This window comes from Rhinoderma darwinii, chromosome 2 (genome assembly GCF_050947455.1).
Source record: "Rhinoderma darwinii isolate aRhiDar2 chromosome 2, aRhiDar2.hap1, whole genome shotgun sequence".
NCBI classification, from domain to species: domain Eukaryota; kingdom Metazoa; phylum Chordata; class Amphibia; order Anura; family Rhinodermatidae; genus Rhinoderma; species Rhinoderma darwinii.
Window position 1 is genome coordinate 60,694,473 of NC_134688.1, and position 24,613 is coordinate 60,719,085.

Below are 24,613 nucleotides of genomic sequence, written 5' to 3' on the forward strand. Positions count from 1 at the left end.
GTCTCCTTCTCACCCAGCGTCTTTCTTATGGTTTTGTAGCCCATTCCAGCCTTGTGCAGGTCTATGATCTTGTCCCTGACATCCTTAGAAAGCTCTTTGGTCTTGCCCATGTTGTAGAGGTTAGAGTCAGACTGATTAATTGAGTCTGTGGACAGGAGTCTTTTATACAGGTGACCATGTAAGACAGCTGTCTTTAATGCAGGCACCAAGTTGATTTGGAGCGTGTAACTGGTCTGGAGGAGGCTGAACTCTTAATGGTTGGTAGGGGATCAAATACTTATTTCTCTGTGCACAATGCAAATAAATATATATAATTTTGACTATGTGATTTTCTTTTTTTTTTTATATAATCTATCTCTCACTGGTAAAATTAACCTAGCCTATAAATTCTAGACTGTTCATGACTTTGACAGTGGGCAAAGTTACAAAATCAGCAAGGGATCAAATACTTATTTCCTTCACTGTATACCTCACATGGTTTGTACTGGAAACAGTTTAAGGGCGATCACTTTTGACCATACAAATGTCGCTGACCCCGGAATACTAGCTCTGCTAAGCACCAGCAGCAGGTGGAACTTTATACTCTGTCCTGCAACATACCACAATGCAGAGGATAGAAAAGGATCAAGTTAATATCGCTGCAGGGTCAGAACAGATGAGGCAGAATATAAGTGTTCAAAGGCTGAAGAACAACAGATAGATTACATTTGATATCTATATTTTTTGTATAGAAATATATACTGGGGTCCATATAAATATATTGGAGATTGGTGCACAAAATCCGTAAGGAATGGTGCAGAAGAGAAAGCTATTGTTATATGCAAACATAAGTTTTTTCTTTAAATAATATTCACCTTTTTTTTACAAATATTTTTTATTAAATAATTAGAGATTGCAAACATTTTAACCCTGATCAAGCAGAATAAACCCCCTTTTGGTTTCTGGATTTATTTGCTATACTTTGGTGTTATTAAATATAGAGATATGTGTCCTTACTACTGTAATAATCCATAGATTGCTATTAGCTCTGAAGCCACAAGATGGCGACATTGCACTGTGAGCGTCAGCGTAATAAGCCTGACAGGCTGCAAGGAAAAGCCTATTACCCTGGTAACATTACAATGATAGTTTTCATCAGGGCGGTAGACACAGAATATAAGGTTTTGTACTGTATAAAACTGAGAACATTTAGAAGTGGACACCTACTTCGAGGGTCTGAATCATGTGTAATGTAATCAATGCACTAAGCCTCTTAATGTAAGAAGCCTCGACTAGAAAACCTAAACAGCTATATGCTAGAGAGAAAATAATAAGAAAGGCATATCTATTGTAATCTCTGCCATCCGCAGTGTTATACCACATCTAGTAGGGGGCAAAGAATGATATCACATAGTCCTATAAATGGGTGTGATGCAATGCGGCCATGAGTTGAGCCAGGACGAGTCTGCTGGCAAGGTGGTAAATGGATCGTATCTCATGATAAAGACCGTAAATGGAATCTGCACAGTGGACAGATTGGTAAAGTAACTTTTAATGAAGCTTCAATGAAAAATGTGTCCATATACCTCCTAAAGTCACATTGCCGTGGAGAAACCGTCCTTGATAAATGAGCCGGAGAATGCACGGACTGCTGACCTGTTCCTCTTCCCAATCTGAAAAATGCAAGACACCATGATCAACACCCGAGGTCTTATCCACAGAAATACCCTAGAAGACGGACTTCGTGTACTTACTTGTCAATGCCAAGATACAGACAGCGGCACTGGCAGAGCATGCCCAAAATATCAAACCAACAATTCTACTAAACAACATTTCTCCCCTTTTCTTAGTTGATCTGTTTCTGGAAAAGCTGTGTGACAACCCCTTCAGGGTTATTGATCCGTTACCCAGCTTTCCCAGAGTCCTTAAAAGAAGTTGTCCAATTTCAGCAAATAAATGTTATTTTTTGTATAATTAAAAGTTCTACAATTTTCTTTCTGTATTAATTCCAAACGGTTTTCAAGCTTGTTGTTATTCAGTAGGAACCTCCATTGTTTAATGCCAGTGGATAAAATTCTGTCCATGGTCATGTGATGGACACACAGGTGCTGGGATCGTTACAAGACACAGCTCTGATACACAATCTGTAACGAGCCGTGCACCTGTGTGTCCATCACATGATCAGGACAGAATTTTAGGTTATAGAACACTTGAATACAAAATTAAAAACCTAAAAAAAAGGTGAACTCTTTTTGTTTTAGGGTGAAATACAATTTAAAAAGAGGACCCGTCTGCTCTCCCGACACGTCTATTTTAGTAAATATTTGCATTGCCCATAAAATAACACTGATGAAACTTTTCTTCGGATTCCACGTTGCGCCATTCTCTTGGAAATGTATTAATAAATTTCCAACTGGGTGTTCTCATTGCTCATGTTAATGGCATGCATCTCTACACCGTGACAAGAGAAATGACATCCAGTTGTCCATTTATTCATAGCTTTCCAGGAGGAGTAATAGAGGAACGGCACAATGCAGAATTCTAAGTAAAGTCATTTCATGGGGAATACAGTTATTTTATTTCTTTGTAAAATAGACATGTCAGGGGAGCTGGGAGCAGGCCAAACATAGGAATCTCATATGAATACCCGTATCTATCTCTTCCATTGTCGCTGGCTGAGCCGAGATAACGCCCTGTTTACGGTCAACTGAACAGATCACCGAGGTTGTGATATTAGTGTTAGTAAATATAGAGCATATGGGTGCAGAAATTGAATGCAGCTTCATTGGGTTGACACGTCACGGTCAAAATGTATTTTTGTGCCGCAAAATGGTGCATTTTGCTATGAATAGATGCAAAAAAATGCAGTTTGAACCCAGCCTAAAATAAAAGGTACAGAACATCTAATGATCTCACAGGGGAGCGCTGATTTATTTGCCACATTCAACTCCCAGAATCAATGTCATGGAGTCCATGGACTGAGTGACTGACCCTGCGTAACACCGGAGGAATAAATACTGCAGAACAGGACGATTATGGATGCTGCTCAGATCCGAGACGTTTCTTATTTTGCGCATGACCTTATCAGTGACATCAGCGATCCGATAGCTGCCTGTTAGTCCGGCGCTTGATTCTGTGTCTGAACCATAAAAAAACAGTCAAGGTGAAATTATAACAGCGCAGGAGAGAAAAAGTTTCAGCTTTCCGCTAATTGACTTGAAGTATAAAAATCAGACGCAGGTCGTAAACCTGACATTCGCCCCAGAATTGAGAACCCGGCTCAGCAGAACCTGTAAGCAGCAGGGGATAAGCGGAGTGCTCACCCCAGCATGAGCGATCAAAACCAAGCCAGAATTTATCACATTCATAAACAAAAATATGCTCTACAGCAAAACAATGAAGCAAAACCTCATCTGTGCAGAGAAAATGATAAATGTGGAGGGAGGAAAAAACCAAAATATGAGAAGTTATGAAACTTCTCTAAATGCAAGACCTCTGCTTGCAGATAGCCATTTACTTTCATCCTTTACCCTGAATTTAGTTGTACTGTCACACAGCTGCAGTTGGCATCATGCACACAAACGTATTTTTGTCCTCCCGTAAATACTGGCGTAAATACGGGTCCTTGGTCACAGGTATTCGACCCGTATTTACGGGAACGTTTTCGCTGCAAAATTACACTGCAGTAATCGGCAGCCCTTCTCTCTATCAGTGCAGGATAGAGAGAAAGGACAGCCCTTTCCGCAGAAAAAGGTCAAAGAAATTCATACTTACCCGGCCGTTGTCTTGGTGACACGTCCCTCTCTTGACATCCAGTCCGACCTCCCTGGATGACGCGGCAGTCCATGTGACCGCTGCAGCCAGTGATTGGCCTGTGATTGGCTGCAGCCGTCACATGGGCTGAAACGTCATCCCAGGAGGCCGGACTGGAGGAAGAAGCAGGGAGTTCTGGGTAAGTATGAACGTCTTTTTTTTTTTACAGGTTGATGTATATTGTGATCGGTAGTCACTGTCCAGGGTGCTGAAACAGTTACTGCCGATCGTTAATCTCTTTCAGCACCCTGGACAGTGACTATTTACTGACGTCGCCCAGCAACGCTCCCGTAATTACGGGTGCACACACGTAGTCACCCGTAATTACGGGAGCCCCATAGACTTCTATGGGCTGCCCGTGCCGTAATTACGGCCTGAAATAGGACATGTTCTATATTTTTCAACGGCACGGGCACCTTCCCGTAAGCATACGGGGAGGTACCCGTGGCCAATAGAAGTCTATGGCCCGTAAAAACGTGCCGTAATTACGGGCGTTTTTACGGTCGTGTGCATGGGGCCTAATGTCCAGGTAAGAGCGATCAGGCCGGAGTCCAGAATAGAGATTTGTGCTGCTGCTGTGTAGCTTAGACCAGTGGTCCGTAACAGTCGGATCGCATCCAGATCGGGGGTGCCAGCTGTCCAGACCCCACAGAGCTGCTGTCATACATGTAACGTTTCTTACAATAAGCAAGTCTGCCTCAAGGAGCGTAACTACCGCTAGGGCACACAACACACATTGTGTACATCTGGAAGTGGACCCAAAAGCGGTGTGTGTGTGTGTGTATTATATATATATATATATATATATATATATATATATATATATATATATATATATATATATATATATATATATAATTTTTATTGAAAAAAAAATGTGGCCTGGAATTTGAATTATTTGTAGAAGTCCAGTCTGGGGTCTGATTAATTTTAGGGGTCTATGGTCCGTATTATTTAAAGGGGCTAGTCTTGGGTCAGAATGAATACTACAGGCTATTCTGGGACCTAAATGATGTTTGGGGCTGGTGTAGGGTCTAAATGAACTTTGTGGGTCTGGTTTGGCGTCTATATTTTTAGGGGCTGGTCTGGTGTCTGATATTCCAGACTCTGGTTTGAAGATCTGGATTTAATTTAGGGGTCTAACCGAGGGGTCTGGGGTCTTCATGACTTTTTGGGGCTGAGCTGAATTAATCTAGGGGTCCGGTCTAGCTTACCCACTAACCAATAATAAAAAGTCTTGATGTTTAGTTCCAGAAAATTTGCGAAACTTTAACAAGACAACATATTTACTTGGTGTTCAGCTCGGACCTTCTCCCCAGGTAAGCGGACCTTTACTAAAACGAGTTGAGTACCCTAGTTTAGACTGATACACTGTAACAAGCTGTATAAGCAGGACTAGGTTAGAGTCGTTTTTTACTCTGACTGTATAAAAGAATATTTCCAGGCACTATTACATATACCATTACAGTATATTAGAAATTTGCACAAAATATACAGTATGTACAGCTGCTCCATGGAGCCATAATATGCTTGTGTGCAGGGAGCTTTCTAGTTGGATACACCGTGCCATCCTACACAATACAGGGCTATACTCGAGATTGGCACAGTGTGTATGATAGTTGGACGGCATTCTTTTTTTTTTTTTTTATAATTTTATTGAAGAATTTCAATTTTAGAAAAGTAAAACCTTTACATAAGCATAAATCCCAAAACCCCCACTTGATTCCCCCCCCCCCCGCTCATGAGAAGCTGCGTAGCAGCTCAGAATGTCCATCTTCTACGGTCCCAACTCGGAGAGTCCTCTATAGAACCTTTTGATGACAAAATTCAGATAAGAATTCCATATTTGCTTTACCTCATTCCCACAGATCGTACAATGCATATAGAGTAGGCACATATATCGCATATAGTTCAGACAGGTATAGCATGAATCCCGGACGCAGCCCAGATGTACAAGTTCAGAGTTTTACAAAGAGAGAGCAGAATCAGGGACTAGCAGCTCCCACAACCCCATCCCCCCAATAGGCATGGCCAATACTGGTAAAAGTCTAACTGCCAGGAGAACTGGTGGAGCCAGGCCATGAGCGTCCAGCCAAGGAGACCACAGATCTTCACATTTTTTTGGACTGCCCATGTTCCCATACACATATTTCTCCACTCTTAGCATTGTGTTGACCCTTACTTTAAATTCAGAGAGTCTAGGTGGATCAGCATCTTTCTAGTGGGAAGCAATCAATTTTCTATCCTGGTACAAAAGGATCACCGCCAGTCGCTGATTCTCCGTTACAGGCAGAGTAACCCGATATGCACATCACAGGATCTAGATCAGGGGTCTCAAACTCGGCCGGGTAAGTGGGCCACATATAGAAAAAATGGGAAGTTGACGGCCCGCATTACTTTCAAATTTGATACAATACAGTTATTTGAACTACAATAACACTATATTATAAATACGAATACTACATTACTATAATAATACCGCTAGGTTTAAAATTTGCGAGTTTTCTCCACCTACTTATTTCAACAATCCAGTTTTCCAGTTTAAGTGTCGCTAAATGCAGTCCGGCGGCTCAGTTAGCAGCGTTTGGCAGACACACGTCAACATTGGGCAGCCCCTTTTTAGATAGTGGTGCAGTGCCCTCGGTGGATGCTGCTACAGGGGGCACTGCGGCAGCATCTACAGGGGGCACTGCGGCGGCATCTACAGGGGGCACTGCGGCGGCATCTACAGGGGGCACTGCGGCGGCATCTACAGGGGGCACTGCGGCGGCATCTACAGGGGGCACTGCGGCGGCATCTACAGGGGGCACTGCGGCGGCATCTACAGGGGGCACTGCGGCGGCATCTACAGAGGGCACTGCGGCGGCATCTACAGAGGGCACTGCGGCGGCATCTACAGAGGGCACTGCGGCGGCATCTACAGAGGGCACTGCGGCGGCATCTACAGAGGGCACTGCGGCGGCATCTACAGAGGGCACTGCGGCGGCATCTACAGAGGGCACTGCGGCGGCATCTACAGAGGGCACTGCGGCGGCATCTACAGAGGGCACTGCGGCGGCATCTACAGAGGGCACTGCGGCAGCATCTACAGAGGGCACTGCGGCAGCATCTACAGAGGGCACTGCGGCAGCATCTACAGAGGGCACTGCGGCAGCATCTACAGAGGGCACTGCGGCAGCATCTACAGAGGGCACTGCGGCAGCATCTACAGAGGGCACTGCGGCAGCATCTACAGAGAAATGTAGATTACAGCAGTGTTTTTTATTTAGAAAAACGATCATTTTTGACGGAGTTATGACCTATTTTAGCTTTATGCTAATGAGTTTCTCAATGGCCAAGTGGGCGTGTTTTACTATATGGCCAAGTGGGCGTTGTGGAGAGAAGTGTATGACGCTGACCAATCAGTGTCATACACTTCTCTCCATTCATTTATACAGCACATAGTGATATAGCTATATCGCTATGTGCTGCCACATAAACACACTATAACATTACTGCAGTGTCCGGACAATGAATATACATTACCTCCAGCCAGGATGGGATGTGTATTCAGAATCCTGACCACTTCTCGGCACTTCTCTGTGATATACAGCACAGCACAGCGAGGTCTCGCTGTAAATGACAGTTTACAGCGTAATCTCACGATACTACGCCTGCTATGCTGTAAATCACAGAGAAGTGCAGAGAAGTTGTCAGGATTCTGATTACACATCACGTCCTGGCTGGTAGTGATGTATATTCATTATCAGCACACTGCAGTAACGTTATAGTGTGTTTATGTGGCTGCACATAGTGATATAGCTATATCGCTATCTGCAGTGTAAATGAATGGAGAGAAGTGTATGACGCTGATTGGTCACTGATTGGTCAGCGTCATACACTCCTCTGTACAACGCCCACTTGGTCTTCTAGTAAAACACGCCCAGTTGTTCATTAAGAAACTCATTAGCATAAAGCTAATATAGGTCATAACTCCGTCAAAAATGATCGTTTTTCTAAATAAAAACACTGCTGTAATCTACATTACAGCGCCAATCACATCATGTACAATATAGGGAACTTATAATCTGGTGACAGAGCCTCTTTAATTCACAGGTAAACCAATAACAGATGTATACATATTGATAGCAGTCAGCGCTCACCTCCTACCAAACAATGTTCAGAAACATTTTTAAAGGGGTAGTGTACACATCCCCCCCACCCCCGTACCCGCCAAAAAGAGAGAAACAAAGTGTGTATCCACACGGTCTCAAAGTTATGTAACATGTATGTATGCTAATCTAAGGAGAGCAGCTATACTCACTCCACCAGGACAACATTATGAGATAAGTAGGGCGCAGTCCTGTACATGATAGTGTCACTCCGCCGGGTTGCAAAGCTGGCGCTCATGTTGATCTAACCAGCGTACTGCCGCCTGCGGTTGTTCAAAGTGTGTAACTCCATGGGCAACAACTCGTAGCCAAGCCGGGTATAGCATCGAATATTGAACTTGAAGGGCCCTCAGACAATGTTTAATATCCAGGAACTGATCTTTTCTTCTGTAAGTCCACAGAGTAATCAGGAAACCTGAGAAATCCTCACCAGCATGGTGCGTGGCGGACTACCAGGAGGCAAGGGCCGCAGGAGAACACGATGTGCCCGTTCCACCGCGAATTGTGGAGTCAGAAGATCTTTGCCAAACGTATTCAACAGCTAGGATTCCACATATTCGGTGGGGCTGGTCCCCTCGACCTTTTCTGGGACACCAACAATCCGTACGTTATTGCGCCTCAGGCGATTTTCTAGATCATCGTGCTTAGCTTTAATGGCTGCTATAGCATCAGAATGACTGTCCACGTGTCTTAGCACTGGTATAAGCACATCCTCCACTTCCCCAACGCTTTCTTCCAAGCCATTGGTTTTTTCAGAGATTTTTTTTAACATCTTGTCTAAGGATAGAAATGTCTTCTTTAGGACTGCCAACTTGGAAGGCCAGTGATTTGTGACAGTGAGTAATAGCTTTTATCACAACAGTAAGAGTAAGCATGGTAGGCTTTTCCCCCTGTGCTCCAGTTTCTACACCTGCTCCTGTAACGGTGAGCACGTTGGTCCCTCCTCACCACTCTCCACAGTCTCCCGGTTGGCGAAGGAGGGCAGTGCAGCAGCACTCTCATCACCCTCCGCAGAGGTATGGCAGGCATACTTGCGGAGCCTCGCCGCCACCTCCCTCTGCTGTTCCGAGGCACGGCTGGAGCGGGCTGATGTTTGATGCGAGATGCCATCTTGGGCCTCCTTTGCCTGTCTTACCTTTTGCCATGGGACTGCGGTAAGGGCACAAGTGGACACCGGCAAGAACTAGGGGTGCTCCCCTGTAGACGGAAACCGTTGTGGCCGAAAATAGCTTGCAATAAAGGAGAAATAGTCAGGATTTCTGCAGCTAGCTCCGACCTCTTGGACGGCATTCTTAATGAGTATTTCAGAACAGACCGATTGTTTCTTCATTACCAGTTGAGCCAGGGCATCATCAGTATATTGGTCGGTGCAGCATGGCAGTGTACATTACAATGTCTCCCAGTCTGATTTCTGGCCAATGTCGGATAATAGTCTCATTTAAATAAAAGGAGTTTTTTTAATAGTGGAAGCCTGGAAGTTAGTATGTGACTTCACGTGCAGACCAGTAGGGATTGTTGAATATTGACTAGGCCAAGACACTTTAATTGAACCAGTAGACGTTGAGAAATAGCTGGGTATATGGAGGAGGGGCTCCCTGTGTGTAGCCGGCTGACCTGGCCCAGTGACTACTTGTTTTAGAGAGGAGGAATACTTTACAACAGACTGGAGGTTATGCCACAGAGCAGCTATGGACAAATCTCAGGAGCCAGGTCCCCAACATATTTGCTCCTGGTGCCTAACTTTTTAGGCTAGGTTCCCACACACAGGATCTGCAGCAGAATCTCAAAAAACAAAAACAGGTAATTCAGTCACAAATCCGCAGCAAATAGTGCGTTTTCTCCGCAGCAGTTTCCCCTGCGGATTTAGTGTCAAGCGTCGATTATAGCAAAGTATATGTGCACCTGCGAATTTCCAGCGGTTTGCACTGCGTTTCCGCTGCATAAACGCTGTACAAACCGCAACAAAACGGATCAGTTGCTGATTTATGTTCCCCATTAAAGTCTATGGGCCAAACACGCATCAGGTTGACATGTGAAGAATTTATTTTGTCTGGTGACAAGAGGATCCAACTGGCTCCTGGAGTCGTTTTCCTGGCTCCTAAAGTCTTCAGTAATTGGTCTATCCATGATTTACAGCAATCTTCTTGCCCTCCAGCTCCAAAAGCGGATCCTGTAACACCTGAAGACTTTTTCTGCGGGTAAATTATATTCCAAAATTCACCCTTTTGTCATTTTCCTCCCCTACAGACCATGTGTCAACTTCTGACTGCATTTTGACACTCACTTGAGGCTTTCACAACATGAGGTATACATAGGTTATCACAGCACTGAAGTCCAGCAGTGGACTTAAAAATAAGTCCTTACATTTGTGCAGTGCCAACCTAATACTTATTTTCTTCAGTGTTGACTGGATGCGACATTAGGTCATAGCTCAGCTGCACTATTTGTCGGAGACTCTGAGGGAGCCTAAATCCCACCTCCGGTCTCCCCTATACTTTACACTGCAGCAATGCCTGTTCATGCAGCAGGAAGTCCGTGAATGAAAAGATGCTTTCCAGTACAGCATCAATAAATCTTATAATCCTAAGCAATAAAGACGATTGTTAGGTACCAGTCACAATTATACGGAGGTGCATGAGATCCACTGTAATAACTGGTGAGTGACAAAGGTCCTATTGAATGTATGCCATGAACTAATTAACCCATCGCATCAATTTTACCTTATGAGCTCGACCAGCGCATAGACACCAGAATCAAGGGTCCGAGTGCATAGTTCCTCTTGTTCACTGTAAAGAGGTTTCGCCTTTATGGAAGCAGATATGTATTATTTAAGCTGTGCACGTTTTCTAAATTGCATTTATGGGTGGTTCTCCTTTAAATTGGAAAAAAAAAAAGAAAAACACAAATGACAAAATCTTTAGGTATTTACCTGTAACCTCAAATCACTGTTTGGGTGTAAACAGAATAAGAAATGAAATCTATTTAGCAAACACCCACTGGGATGCTTGGAATAATGAGAGTACTAGAACAATGAACAAGTCTATACTAGTCTGTCCTCCGCTGGCAGGCTGCCGCGATGTCTCTGCCCTCCTCCGTTATGGGCTATACCACACACATACACTAGTGTTCTAGAATTGAGGAAGACGTACACCCAGTACATGCCATAATTCTGTACATATTAAAGGGAAATTAACCTTGAGGATTCCCTTTGATTGTATAAAGGAATAGCGATTTAAAGGGGTAGTCTGCTCACTAGGATGATTTCGGACACTTCCATTTATCTCTATGTTCATGCAGATACCCAGCTGAGGATGAAAATTCGGGGCCTCCTGGTCAGAGACATTGGACACCCATCTAGCTTACTTTTATGGCCCCTGCATTCGTTGCAGTTTTTGACAGCGTGTGGATGGGATTTGTTCAAATTTCATCCAATTTGCTGCTACTGTAAAATGCTACAGAAATTCACAGACGACTCTTCCAATCACAATTTCCAGAACCCAAACAAAAATCATCATCTACACATTCCCCATTGTGACCCAGTAGATCTGGTTAATTTTACAGCAGAAGGATCACCCCGGGACCACCACGATCATTTTTTTTCCCTAGCCACAGCGCCATATATATGGGTGTGGCTGTGCCTGGTACTTCAAGTGACAGGGGCTGAGCTGCAGTACCAGCCACAGCAACAACATATGTTCGATGGTGTGGCTGGATAAACAATGAAGGGGTTGTGGCGTATCTGTGGAGCAGTGGGGGGGCCGAGGGAGTTGGACCCCCACCGATAATACATTGATGGCATTGTAAAGCACCATTATCAACTAAACCAAGTAAAACTACTATTAAAAATTGGAAGAGTCACTATGATCTGCAGGGTAGGCGAGCCTTGTGTATATTTTTGTGTCTCCAGGTTCTTGGTATAGCCGGGGTTGGCTGGCTACACTGAACAGTAAGAACAGATGTTGGATAGGATACTTGTAAATCTTGACACAAGACTATTACCAAAATACTCCCCAAGCAGCACTATAGTACGGAGGTAAAAACCCTTGTAACACTACTCAGAGTAATATAGTCTCTCTATCATAGACAGGACGACGCATTAGATCAGGATTTTCCAGCGAGACGGGTTTCATTAGCGGAGGATAAACATTTTGGCTACTGGAGACGTAAACAGAAGAAGATAATACTTAATTGGATGTTTCTTTGGAAACGGGGCCAAGTTCGTGAGGTTTCAAATTATAGTTCTCGGTGGTAGATCAGCCTGTTACACATCACAATGGCTAATGGTTTTCTGATCAAACCTATATAAATAGATCGTGGAGGAGAGAAGACGAGAATGTGCCGGTACAACGTAAAAATAGGAAAGACCTGAGCACAACACTGGATACAATGACCCATTGTGGTCATCATTGTGCTCCTACAGCGCTGGGGACAGGCCTGGGCTAATCCTAGCCAAGTCTAGGAGTAAGTGCCAAAAGTTAGGGAATATTTACACCAGTTGGATTTCTCGAGTTTCTCTGCAGCAATTTTCCTAATTGCAGCAAAACCGCACAATTATTATTATTTTTTTTAATAAAATAATGAGCTTTTTTGCCCCTTCTGAAAATTGCGTCACCAAAAAATGCAACAAAAACTACTGATATAAACCCTTAGGGGAACGACACTCTATAGGGCTCGAACGTTTGTAATCCCAGCAGTGTCTACCCCCACCCTCATAGTAGTAAAGATTGTGCCTCTCCACCCCACTACCCCAGTAGGCACAACAGGCACCATCCACTTTCCCCCTCCCAGTCACAGCAACTTCAAACTTTAAAGGGGTTTTGAAGCTTTCTGTAATCATTGTATAATGAATCATGCAATTTTCGAATAAACTTTGGCAGTCACGTATTAAGACTGCACCAGACAGCGGCCGGGGAAAAGAAGTAGAGAGCAGGGATTTTTCCCCAACACTCTAAGGCCTTGTTCACACGACAGAATTTTTGCAACTGATTCCGCTGCAAAATTCCTCCTCCCATTCATTTCAATGGGAGTCAGACGCTTCTTTTTCCCGCTAGCTGATTTTTTTCAGCTAGCGGGAAAAAGAAGCGTCCTTCTCATTCTTCCGCCGGTTCCCGCTCTAACCTCCCATTGAAGTCAATGTGAGGAGTAATCTTCCGGCAGGAATAATTCCGGGGAGGATTTTGCGGCAGGACCCACCACGCAAAATCTGCCTTGTGTACATGGCCTTAGACTACAATGGAGAGTGCTGCGCACATTCTCTGCCTACTCTCTTCTGGGTCCTCCACCCATTAGACATTTATGACATATCCTATGACAGATACAAAATAAAGGGTTATTTCCAACTCTATCCACAGGACATGCCATAGATGTGGGTCCCACCTCTGGCCGCTTGCCCGGTCCCCATCCAGCTTTTCTTAACTCTTAGAGAAGCGAATGGAGAGCTACACGTATGCACAGCCAGCTCTCCATTCATTCTCATCCCAGAGGTGGCACTCCCATCCTGCGGATATGCCATAAATGTGTATGTTGGGAATACCCTTTTATGTAAAGCAGTGGCACAAATCACTCTCCGATACAGAGGAGCCATTAATCACCGCTGAGAGGGGCAGGGAGAGGCGGGGGAGGACTCCTAACGAAGAGTCAGGCTTGTTCTTTGATCGCTTCTGTTAGCCTAATGGCAGAATATTTTTGGGGGGGCTGTTTTGGCTATTCGGAGAATGGACCTGTCCGTGAAATATACTGCCCTTTCCTAGGGCAGAATATTGAGGTGACAGATCCGCCTTAAATGTAAGCAAGTACGTTCCCGTTCACTGACAAGTAGAAATCCTAAAGTTGATCAAGTTCATTCGAGACTTGCACAACCTTTTATTAGGCAATGATTAAGCCATTATCTGCTTGACGTGGACCTGGACTATGATGCGGTTATATTTGCATAACTAGAGAAAACAAAAAATACACAGCAAATCCAGGCTACTGAAAATGGCCGGAGCATGTGCCCAGAAGGAAGGACAGCATCACCATCCCAGTGACTCGCATTGAATTACCAGGAGATGCGATCAATGACGGATATTCTATCTGGAAAATGCTGGTCTGCATTAACCCATTCAAACCCAGAGCCACAATCTTGATTTGCAGAACAGCTTCTATGCGATAAGGAAGCTAATGGATTATTTTAGTTGTAATGAGCAGTGCGGAGGGCCTTGTGAGCTTAAAGGTTTAAATTGGCATGAAATCATAATTAAGTGAATCATGGACGAGGCCGGAATTTGTGAGGAAACGGGACCTTTACCGCTCAGACGGCTTAACCCTCGTCAAGACATTGGTGACGTCAGAATTTGAGAAGACTATTCTATTGGCTGAAGACAACATAAAAGATTATTAGCGTCTGCACATAGAGGCCGGCAGCCAATGTGTTGAACTGCTCCTGTGCAGCTCTATAAGGAAGTACAATGGGGGAACGGCGCAGAACTAGCGCAGAGTTTCTACTTGATCAAATCTTAATATGTTATTGGTCTGACTGCAAAATTACACAAAAAACAATTAGGATTCACAAGGATAAATGATTGGAAAAAAATTATAACTTGTATAAAAATTCATCTAAAACAAAAAAGGATTTTAAAAGCAAGATGGCATCCAGCGTGGCATACATGATCACCACTGCTGATGCCGCCTGTCAGCAGGACGCACCCCTCCACTCTTAAAAGAGCTTGTCCAAGATTAGGAAAAAAGGGTCCTTTCTTTTTAATCCCAGGAATAGTGCCATTGTTGTCTTTGGGCTGTGCCTGGCATTGCTGCTCAGCCCTATGCAAGTGAATGGGCTGAGCTGCCATACCAGGCAAAGCCCATGGACAAGAATGGCGCTCTTTCTGGGAGGGGGGGGGCGCAGACCTGTTCTTCTAACCTCTTTGTAATCGGTTTTTATTTTTTGGCCGTATATTTTAATTCTCTTTTTGTTCTATGCTTAGGTTGTCTGTACACCTGGAGGACAAGCGCCGGTAAACTGCCCCATTGTTTTAGCCCAAATTGCAACAGTTCTTTTCTGCATGGCTTGTACAGGAGAAGCACATGGTTTTAATTTGATTTACTCACCAACACGTCATCCGGTTCGGGGCCGCGTGGCACACAGCCGCATCGTGTGTGCGGGCAGCCTTAAAGGTTGCTTTACTGGGAGACCTGATGGCGATGGTAAAAATAAAATGGGAACAGGATATTGGTCCATTGACCGAAGACGAGTGGGGGGAGATATTAGCGTTCACATGTCACTAATCACTCAGTCTGGCGCAAAGGAGATCCCAACTCTTCTTGATACACAGAGTATACCGCACCCCGTGGGTATTAAAACAGATGGGTATTAGAGCGGATGCTAAATGTCCTAGGTGCACGGAGAAGGCAGACATGTACCATATGTTTTGGACATGTGAGGCCCTGAGGACCCTATGGGGGGAAATATTGGATCTGATAAAGGTGTATTGTCTGGAACTGGCGGCAGACCCTAAAGTGATGTTGTTGGGAGCGGTGGAGGAATTGGAGAGGGACAGGATGGTGGGTATGGCAATTGCAAAAATTTTATATCAGACAAGGAAATGTATTGCTAAACACTGGCTGGATGCGGAACCACCAGGTATGAGGGAAATTGTAGGAATGTTGAATCATAATATCCTGATTTGTAGTATAAGATATTTTCAAAAAGAGGCACGGGGGGAAAATGTGATAAACAATGGAGCGGATGGTTGGCGTGCTCTGAGGTGGTATCACCTGACCCGAGTAGAATACGGGCACGAGTCATCTGAGGAATTGGAGGTGACCGAGGTTGGAGCAAAGAAGGGGTGGAGGAGAAACATGTTAATAGAACGGATTCCTTTTCGGATTGGTATTACAAATAATTGGAAGAGATATGGGTGGGGGCTGTGCGGAGGGTGGGGGGAGAGGAGATGTTGGGGGTTTTCTGATATGCTGTAATTGTTGTATACGATGTTGAAATACTTGAAATATGAATGTAATTGTGTTATCCTCTTGATGTTCGTATCAATAAAATTGGATTGATTAAAAAAAATAAAAAAAAATATTTACAGCAGGAAGCTACATTTTTCTATTGGTGCAGTTATGAGTGCAGAGTCTGCGGACTACCATGGCAGATCCAGAGAAAGCGAAACATTCACAAGGTGTATATTAGTTAGGGCATGTTCACATCATCGGTTCCGTTCGACTTTCGTCAGGAACTGATGAACAAAAAGGCATACGGAAACCACAGCTTCCGTTTGCATTACCATTGATTTCAATGGTAATGCTTCCGATGCAATTTGTTTCCGTTCCGTCAGGTTACCATTTTTTTCACGTATACAATAGCGTAGTCGAATACGCTATAGTTTGTGAAAAAAAAACAAACATACACCTTACGGAACGGAGACAAACAAACCATTTGCAACGGAAGCATTACCATTGAAATCAATGGTAATGCAAACTGAAGCTGTGGTTTCCGTATGGCTTTCTGTTCTTCGGTTTCTCCGACAGAAAGGTCGAACGGAACCGATGAACGGAAACCCGACGCTGATGCGAACACACCCTGAGGCCGGATTCACAAGAGCGTTTGCGTTTTGCGCGCGCAAAAGGTAACAGCTCCATGTGTCAGCCGCGTATGATGCGTGATTTTCGCGCAGCCGCCATCATTATGGCACTCTGTTTGTAAACAGAAAAGCACGTGGTGCTTTTCTGTTTTCATTCATAATTTTTACTGCTGTTGTGCGAATCACGCGCAAGTGCTTCCGTGTGCTGTGCGTGATTTTCACGCACCCATTGACTTCAATGGGTGCGTGATGCGCGAACAACGCACAAATATAGGACATGTTGTGAGTTTTACGCAGCGGACACACGCTGCGTGAAAATCACGGACTGTCTGAATGGCCCCATGGACCAACATAGGTCCGTGCGAGGCGCGTGAAAATCATGCGCGTTGCACGGATGTATTACACGTTCGTCTAAATAAGCCCTGAGTGTGATAAGACTGGACAGTCCCTTTAACCTCCCCGGGATTACATAATACTCTGAGTAGCTTCATGTTTGTTTTCCTTCATATTTTTTCCTTTTCCTGCTAGAATGCAATTTGTCTATCAAAGATTTTCCAACAAACTGCCCTTCAAAGTGTAGCTAAACGTTCGACAAACTTCTGACATGTTATAGTGACATGTCAGAAGTTTGTATTGGTGGGTGTCTGTGCACGGAGACCCCCACCAATCGCTAGAACGAAGCAGCTGAAGCACTCGTGTGAGCGCTCAGCCGCTTTGTGTCTGTTCGGCTTTTTCCGGAAATAAATGTATCGGTGTACAGACTCAGTAGAAAGTCTATGAGCCCGTACTCCGATACATTGGGTTTCCGGAAAAAGCCAAACAGACACGAAGCGGCTGAGCGCTCACATGAGCGCTTCAGCTGCTTCGTTCTAGCGATTGGTGGGGGTCTCCGTGCTCAGACCCCCACCAATACAAACGTCTGACATGTCACTATGACATGTCAGAAGTTTGTCGAACGTTTAGCTACACTTCAAGCTCACATTAAGGTCAGGGCTACGCCTAGAATTTTTGCAGTACTACGGATTGTTTTTAACTCTTGAGTGGCAGCTGCCGTCCACAAGATTGCCTGCAACTCAATGTTTTCATTTGGACTGCAGCTGTAGCTCAATAGTTAAAATCAGTCAGTAGCTCTACAATAAGTCTAGGTTTAGCCCTGGCCTTACTTAATAGGGCCCCATGCACATGTCCGTGCAGTATTTGTGGTCAGTAAATACTGCACGGATGGGCCGCGGAGCGTCACCTGCATTTGCTCACAGTGATAATAGGAGCACGGGCTGCAAATGCGACTCATTTCTATGGCCCAGGCAGACACCCGTAAATGTACGGGAAGATGTCTGTGGCCGATAGAAATGAATGGGTCAGTATTTTATCCGCAATTACGGATCCGTAATAATAACTACAGACGTGTGCATGAGGCCTTAGAGGAGAAGAGATGGTTGTGCGATCATCAATAGTCAGTGGAGTCAATAAGGCCGGGGCGATCACAAGTGGACATCTACCTCCTGTCATTCATGAGCAGGATGACCACCACAGGATAGCAGCTCTTCCACCTGTATTTTTCCCTCTATCTAATTTGATTGTAAGCTCTTTATTCCGGGTAACAATTCTTATTACATTTGCAGCACCCGACTCATCATACATGGTAAAATCTTCTATCAAGTCCAGGCAGATCTCACCCAGAACTCGGAGCCGGCAGCAGCAACGCGGGAGATATTTTGGCAGTGCACTTGCTGGATGAATTAAAAGGTTAATATCAATGTAATAGGAGGAATAAGATAGAAGGTATTCAGGACAAGAAATTAAAGTGAGACAGGAGCTTATGAGAAGTCTTGCAGACTAGAAAACTAAGGAACCGTTCAGGTGTCGCAGATTATATGCAGATTCCTCAACAAAATCCACATCCATTGGTTTTAATGGAAAATCTGCTCGTCACTGCAGACATGGCAGGAATTTTCCACGCAGATTTAGGCCTCATTCACATGAAGGTACTTCACGTGCGTCTGCTGTCCCTTTAAATAACGGACAGCACACGGACCAATGCAATTCAATGGGGCTATTCCCACATCCATGTGTCTGTTGCGTGGAACTCCCCGCATGCCCTATTCTGGTCCGTTTTAGCGGCGCAGACTCGCCCATTGAAGTCTATGGTTGCATAAACAACACGGACAGCAGATGGACGACATTTTCATGCATCAGTTGCTAAAGAAATGCAGAGAAAAAAAAAACTGTGCCTGTGTGAATAAGGCTTTAACTTCAGTAAGGTTTGCACTAAAGGGCATCGATTGCCAATCAATGCCAACAACTACCAGTGCCAATGAGTAAAACGTTTACATAGCATATTAACCCACACACATCTGGCTGCCTCCGATTCAGGATCATTGCAAGTTTTTCTGGTTTTCCCCGGTCCCGCACAGATCGGTGTGACATAAACACTATTTTTATGACAAACTATAAAGAGACTTTCTATCCTGGTAAACTACGTTATTGCCTTCAAAACCACGAATAATGTTAATCTGGAGAGAAAGACGATCGCGACTGCCGTTACCATGGAAACAAGTAATTCACCCGACAGAGTGATGTGATTAGCGGCGGCTTCCTTGGTTCTAAGAACCCTTTAGAGATATGGGGAGACAATTACTTAAAGTAACATCATCAAATGGTAAAGCAGCCCATAGCAACCCTTCTATCCCCTGTATATTGGCCCTCCTCGTTGAGGACCCCCCCACTTTTGGGGGTTTGACTGCATGTACGCTCATGTGTAGATCTATTTTCGTTGCCGAGCCGTCTGATATACAGGTCCGTGCACATAGAACTAGAAACACTAGGACATCTCTATCGAGTACATGACAAGCATTGCGAGACTTGACCTCCCACATCTTTGCTTCAGCAAACTCTCAAGGTTCCAAAGTCTTTGACTGCACAAAATCTCATGCGCTGTAGTGTGGTATCACATTATGACACTGAACACCCATTTTATACCGCTTGGCAGCGTGCCCTGCCCTACTTCTACAGACGTAGGACAACAGAGAAACCAGACGTCAGCATCTTTACCAGGCAGCAAGAATTGAGATACTCGCAGAATATGATACAGAAGGTTTCCTGTAGAAAAAGCCAAGCTCCAACCCAAATACTTGTGTCAATTTAAAAAAAATTTTTTTTTAGCAGAGATTGGTATGTGCAGAGATTATATATATATATATATATATATATATATATATATATATATATATATATATATATATATATATATATATATATATATATTATATCTATCCATCTATATATATCTATACATTTTATTTTTATTTATTTTTTTGAAAATTGGAAACCGGAGCATCATAAGATTATGCCAGAACATTATATAGGATGGGAACAACCAAACCCCATTTACCATTTTTTTTCCCATTACATATACACTAGAGGTCCCTCGAGTTACAATATTCATTCGTTCTGAGACTACCGTTGAGACCATAACTCTATGGAAAACTAGTAATTGGTTCTGAAGCCCCCAAAATGTTTAGTCAAAATACAAAATTAGGATTAAAAAAAATAAATAAATAAAAAAAAACAAAAAAAAAAAACACATTCATACACAGTAGTAACTTTTTTTTTTCTACCATACCAACTTTTATCTTTTGCATCTTCTGATCGTTCCTTAAATGTAGGCCAGTAATGTAAGCAACACAGTTTTTTCCTAATAGACTAAATGTTTATGGCCACAGCCCTGGTAGCCACAAGGAACTGACCAGTGTGAACATAGATTTATATTAGAAAGTTATTGCATTTCACACCTGAACCACTTTATTCATTAAAAGAAAGTTTAGGAGCCCTTTGGAGTGCATGTGTGGAATTGTGTCGGGAATAAGGCGCCTCTTTTACGAGCATGTACTATAGTGGCAGCCGGATGACTGAGGCGAAGGAGCCACTGCTAATATTCGGAGGGCCAACCACGAAGCTCGGGTTGTGCATCACATTTTCCAATTATGATCCATATATCAGAAGCGCTGGTGCAGATAACGTATTAACATGTCTTCTAAGAATTAGCTGCGTAGGTTGCCGAAGCTTTGATGTTTCGTTCAGGTGACGGGACTACATCACCGGCTCACTGAACAGCATCGTAGGTTTTTACAGAAATGGACTGCGTACAAAACCATTCCCCTAACCACAACGAAAACAGCAATTATACAGAAATAACCGGACTGCTATGAAGCCAACATTTCTTCTCCAACATGTTCAATTTCTGAACTGAAAAACCCCTGGTCTGTGAGAAGAAACAAACACGAATATGAAAAGTTCCGCAACGTTCTTTTATAATACGGAGATGATCAACGGGACTAGTTCATATAAGTTTTACTGACCTGAATAGCGCCGTCTCCCTGATTCCATCACTGGTTTTTTTTCCTGGACGCAACAGATATGGCCGACCGTTGGCTTCCTATATGCTAATTTGCTGTAGCTAGCCAAGAGGGTGTGTACTACTCGCAAGCTGCCTCGTGCTGATTGGTCAGTATTAGAGGCAGGAAAGCTCGCTCCCCCACGTTGGCTAACTACAGCAAATTAGCATATAGAGAGCCAACACAACAGTGGGCCTGAAAATGGGGGGGTCCAGGAAAAAAAAAAAAGTGATGGAATCAGAGACCGAGCTATTCAGGTCAGTTAACCAGTACAATTTATATGACCTACTGACAGGTTCTCTAAGACTCAATAGGCATATTTGACAAGACCGGGGGGCCCCCTGATCCCCCCCCTTCATACCATGTCTCACTCCCGCTGCTCTTTGGCCACGCTGAGTTGTGAGTACGGAAACAGCTGAGCTACGCGGTTTCCGTAACTCCCCTAAAAGTAAACGGGATTTCTGGAAACCTCATAAGCTATAATGTTTCAGGAACTCAAAAGCTATGGAAACAGCGTAGCTCACCATGCGGTTTCTGTAATTCCTATTAACTGTTAGGGTTAGTTCACACAGTTTTTTGGCACGGATTTGGATGCGGAAAACGCGTCGGAATCAGCGCCAACAAAACTGACAAAATCGCCCCCGATTGATTTTAATGGGAAGCAAATGGGCGGCTTTTGGGCGCTCGCAGAAAAAAAGAAAGTGGCATGCTCTTTGGGCGGTTTCCGCTTCGGACCTCCCATTGAAATTAATAGGAGGCAGAAAAATACCTGTGGTGCTGGTTGCTTAGCAAAAAAACGTGGAAGAAAGGTGTTAAAACAACGATGGCAATTCAAATTTTTTTCTGCCTGCAAAAACTCTATGTTTGGGAGGCAAAGAGCCGGTACATTTGCTCATAGTCTAGTAGAAAACAATCAGTGTTACTTTGTCTTTCTACATTACGTATTAGGCAACATTCAGACGAGCGTGTACAACCTCGGACGTGAAGAACAGACCCGTGCTCGTGCAGACCATGTTCTGTTTTTTCACGGACCCTTCACTCCGTTGAAACAACGGCCGCGTGAACATTGAAATACATGCGTCCGCGTGACGGCCATTGTTTTAACGGCCGTCACATGGACGAATTACACGCTCGTCTGAAGGAGCCCTTACATGCTAGCACAATGATGTCCAGCGACTCGCCGGGCGGCAGCTATTACAGGAGACTCACTTACCCATTGGCCAGTTGTCATACACATGTTTAGCAATGTCTGCCGCCGAATCGTTTGGTGAAAAGAGAAATTCTTTTGTTTTGCCGCTTACCAGGATGAGACGTAAATTAATCTGTAAAAGAGAATGAGAAAGAGAAAATAAGGACCGAGTTGTTTACTTAATAAAACTACATGGTTAAAAAGAGACAAAATATCAGCGTCACATTTTATTTCCCCGACTTCTTCTCGGAGATCTATATATACATTCAATACTCCATCATATCCACTTGGATGCTCGGTATTCGAAATGTTTGTTACTATACGCAGGAGTGACTGTTCTGATCGTGGAATAAAATGATATTAAAAGTAGTCACCGAGCATATGTAGAGAAGTGCTGCGCCATCTGATATAACAAAGGATGAGATTTATTAGTTCTGATGTACAGTAGAAGCAGTGGACCCCACCCCTCCCCCCATGCAGCGAGCGGCACATTCAACGGGACACAAGAAAAAGGTGTGAAAATTGTTTGTAAATGACAATTTAAAATCAGAAGCCCCGCCCACTTTTTTTTCGGACCCAGTTAAGCGTTTTAAAAACTGTGAAACTGGCGCTTATGGTTTTTGAGCAGAACTGTAGAAAAAAAAAAGAAATAAAAACCCCCACACTAATAAAACAGACAAGCATTACCCAAACGTGTGTATGTGTATATATATATATACACACACACACACACAAAATCCAAAGAGCCTCCGTAGAATATGGGTGCACGCCCACCTGGGTCACGTCTGACCCAAAATCAATAGATTAAAAATCAGGCAGCACTCCAAGGTATAAGCACAAACAATGGTGGTGTTTATTGGTCCGTCAGTGCAACCTTTCAGCTGAACACAAGAGCCTTTCTGCGGTCTCTGAAATTCACAAGCGACTACCGAAATGTGTACACATGAAATCACGTTATAATCGGAGACAAGGTCCATTCTGTATCGCCGAGGCCTATTGTAATAATACGTCATTTAAAGTCACCTTGATGTGACATTCCCAAGCTCACATACACACGCGCGCCCACACACATTTAGGATTTTACCCGCGCGGTACATTTTGGGTAATGCGAACACGGCGGTAGCCGATAATGAAGATAACGTTAAATATCTAAACAAAAAAAAAAAATCCTATCTCAAAATCGTTTGCAGCATTGTTTTTGTATTGAAAAGAGCTTTCAAATGAGCCCCCACTCGACCCCACGTGCCATTTAAGATTTTGCTGCCCCCACCCCAGAGCACGGATGCACCTCGGACGTGAAAAACGATGCGCAATGCTCGTGTAAATAAGGCCTTAGGCTGGGCTCACACTGAGTTTTTTGCAGGCAGAAAATCTGCCTCAAAATTCTGTTTGGCCATTGAGCGCTGCAAGCAAAAAACGCGCTCTCTCTGCCTCCTATTGATGTCAATGGGAGGTCAGAGACGTAAATGTCCGAAGATAGGGCATGACCCTCTTTCCCGTGAGCAGTTTTTTCCGCTTGCGGGAAAAAAACGCCTCCGCCTCCCATTGAAATTAATGGGAGGCATTTTCAAAGCGTTTTCCAACTCGGTTTTCTCATCGAAAATCGTGTAAAAAAACTCTGTGTGAACTGACCCTTTGAGATACAGCTGCTCTGTATACAATTTATAAAAAAAACAAAAAAAAAAACTATTTAAAAAAGGTGTACATAGTCTTTAACCACTTACTGACCGCCAATACGCCTTTTCACGGCGGTCACTAACGGGCTTTACTCTGATGCATATGCCTTTTCACGGCGCTGCCTCAGAATAAAGCAGCGCCGCCGGGAGCAGTCAAAGCTCCCTGCTCTCAGCAACTGAAGGTAGCCGAGGGCTCGGAGCAGCGCTGCTCGAGCGGGTGGATCGAAATCCACCCATTAGATGTGGCGCTCAATAGTGAGCGCTACATCCAAGTGGTTTTGGAGGGAGGGGGCTCCCCCTCTCACCCTATCGGCACGCCCGCGATGCGATCGCGAGGTGTTGATGGCTTCTATGGCAGACAGGGGCCTAACAAAGACCCCCAGGACTGCCTTTAGTAAATACCTGTTAGGCCATGCCTCCTGGCATGGCCTAACAGATACCTGTCAGTTTTACACTGACAGGCATAATACTCTCCAATAGAGAAGTATTGCAATGTATTATAAAAGCGATGAAATAATCAAATAGTAAAGTCCCATAGTGCGACTAATAAAAAAGTTAGTTCAATAAAATTTATAAATGATATAAATAAATAAAAATCCCAAGTAAAAAAAAATAAAAACCCACCTTTTCCCCTTACAAAGTCCTTTATTATGAACAAAAAAAAAAATTTATAAAAAATTATTAACCCGCATGGTGAACGTCACTTTTAAAAAAAACAAAAAAACAATGACAATAGAATTGCTGTTTTCTATTCATCGCGCCCTCAAATTTTTGATAAAAAGTGATCTAAAAGTTGTATGTACTCCCAAATGGTACCAATAAAAAAACAAGACGTCCCGCAAAAATAGCC

At 43.8% G+C, this 24,613-nt stretch overlaps 1 protein-coding gene across 1 annotated transcript in view; it reads right to left on the reverse strand.

Annotated features, from left to right (window-relative positions):
* The window catches only part of UBL3 (ubiquitin like 3), a 126,746-nt gene that overhangs the window by 19,960 nt on the left and 82,173 nt on the right, over positions 1-24,613 (reverse strand). The window contains exons 2-3 of the mRNA XM_075851682.1: positions 22,112-22,220; positions 1,566-1,652 (exon numbers count right to left, since the gene is read on the reverse strand). Coding sequence (XP_075707797.1) covers positions 1,566-1,652; positions 22,112-22,220 — 196 coding nt within the window. The remainder of the gene's footprint in view (positions 1-1,565; positions 1,653-22,111; positions 22,221-24,613) is intronic.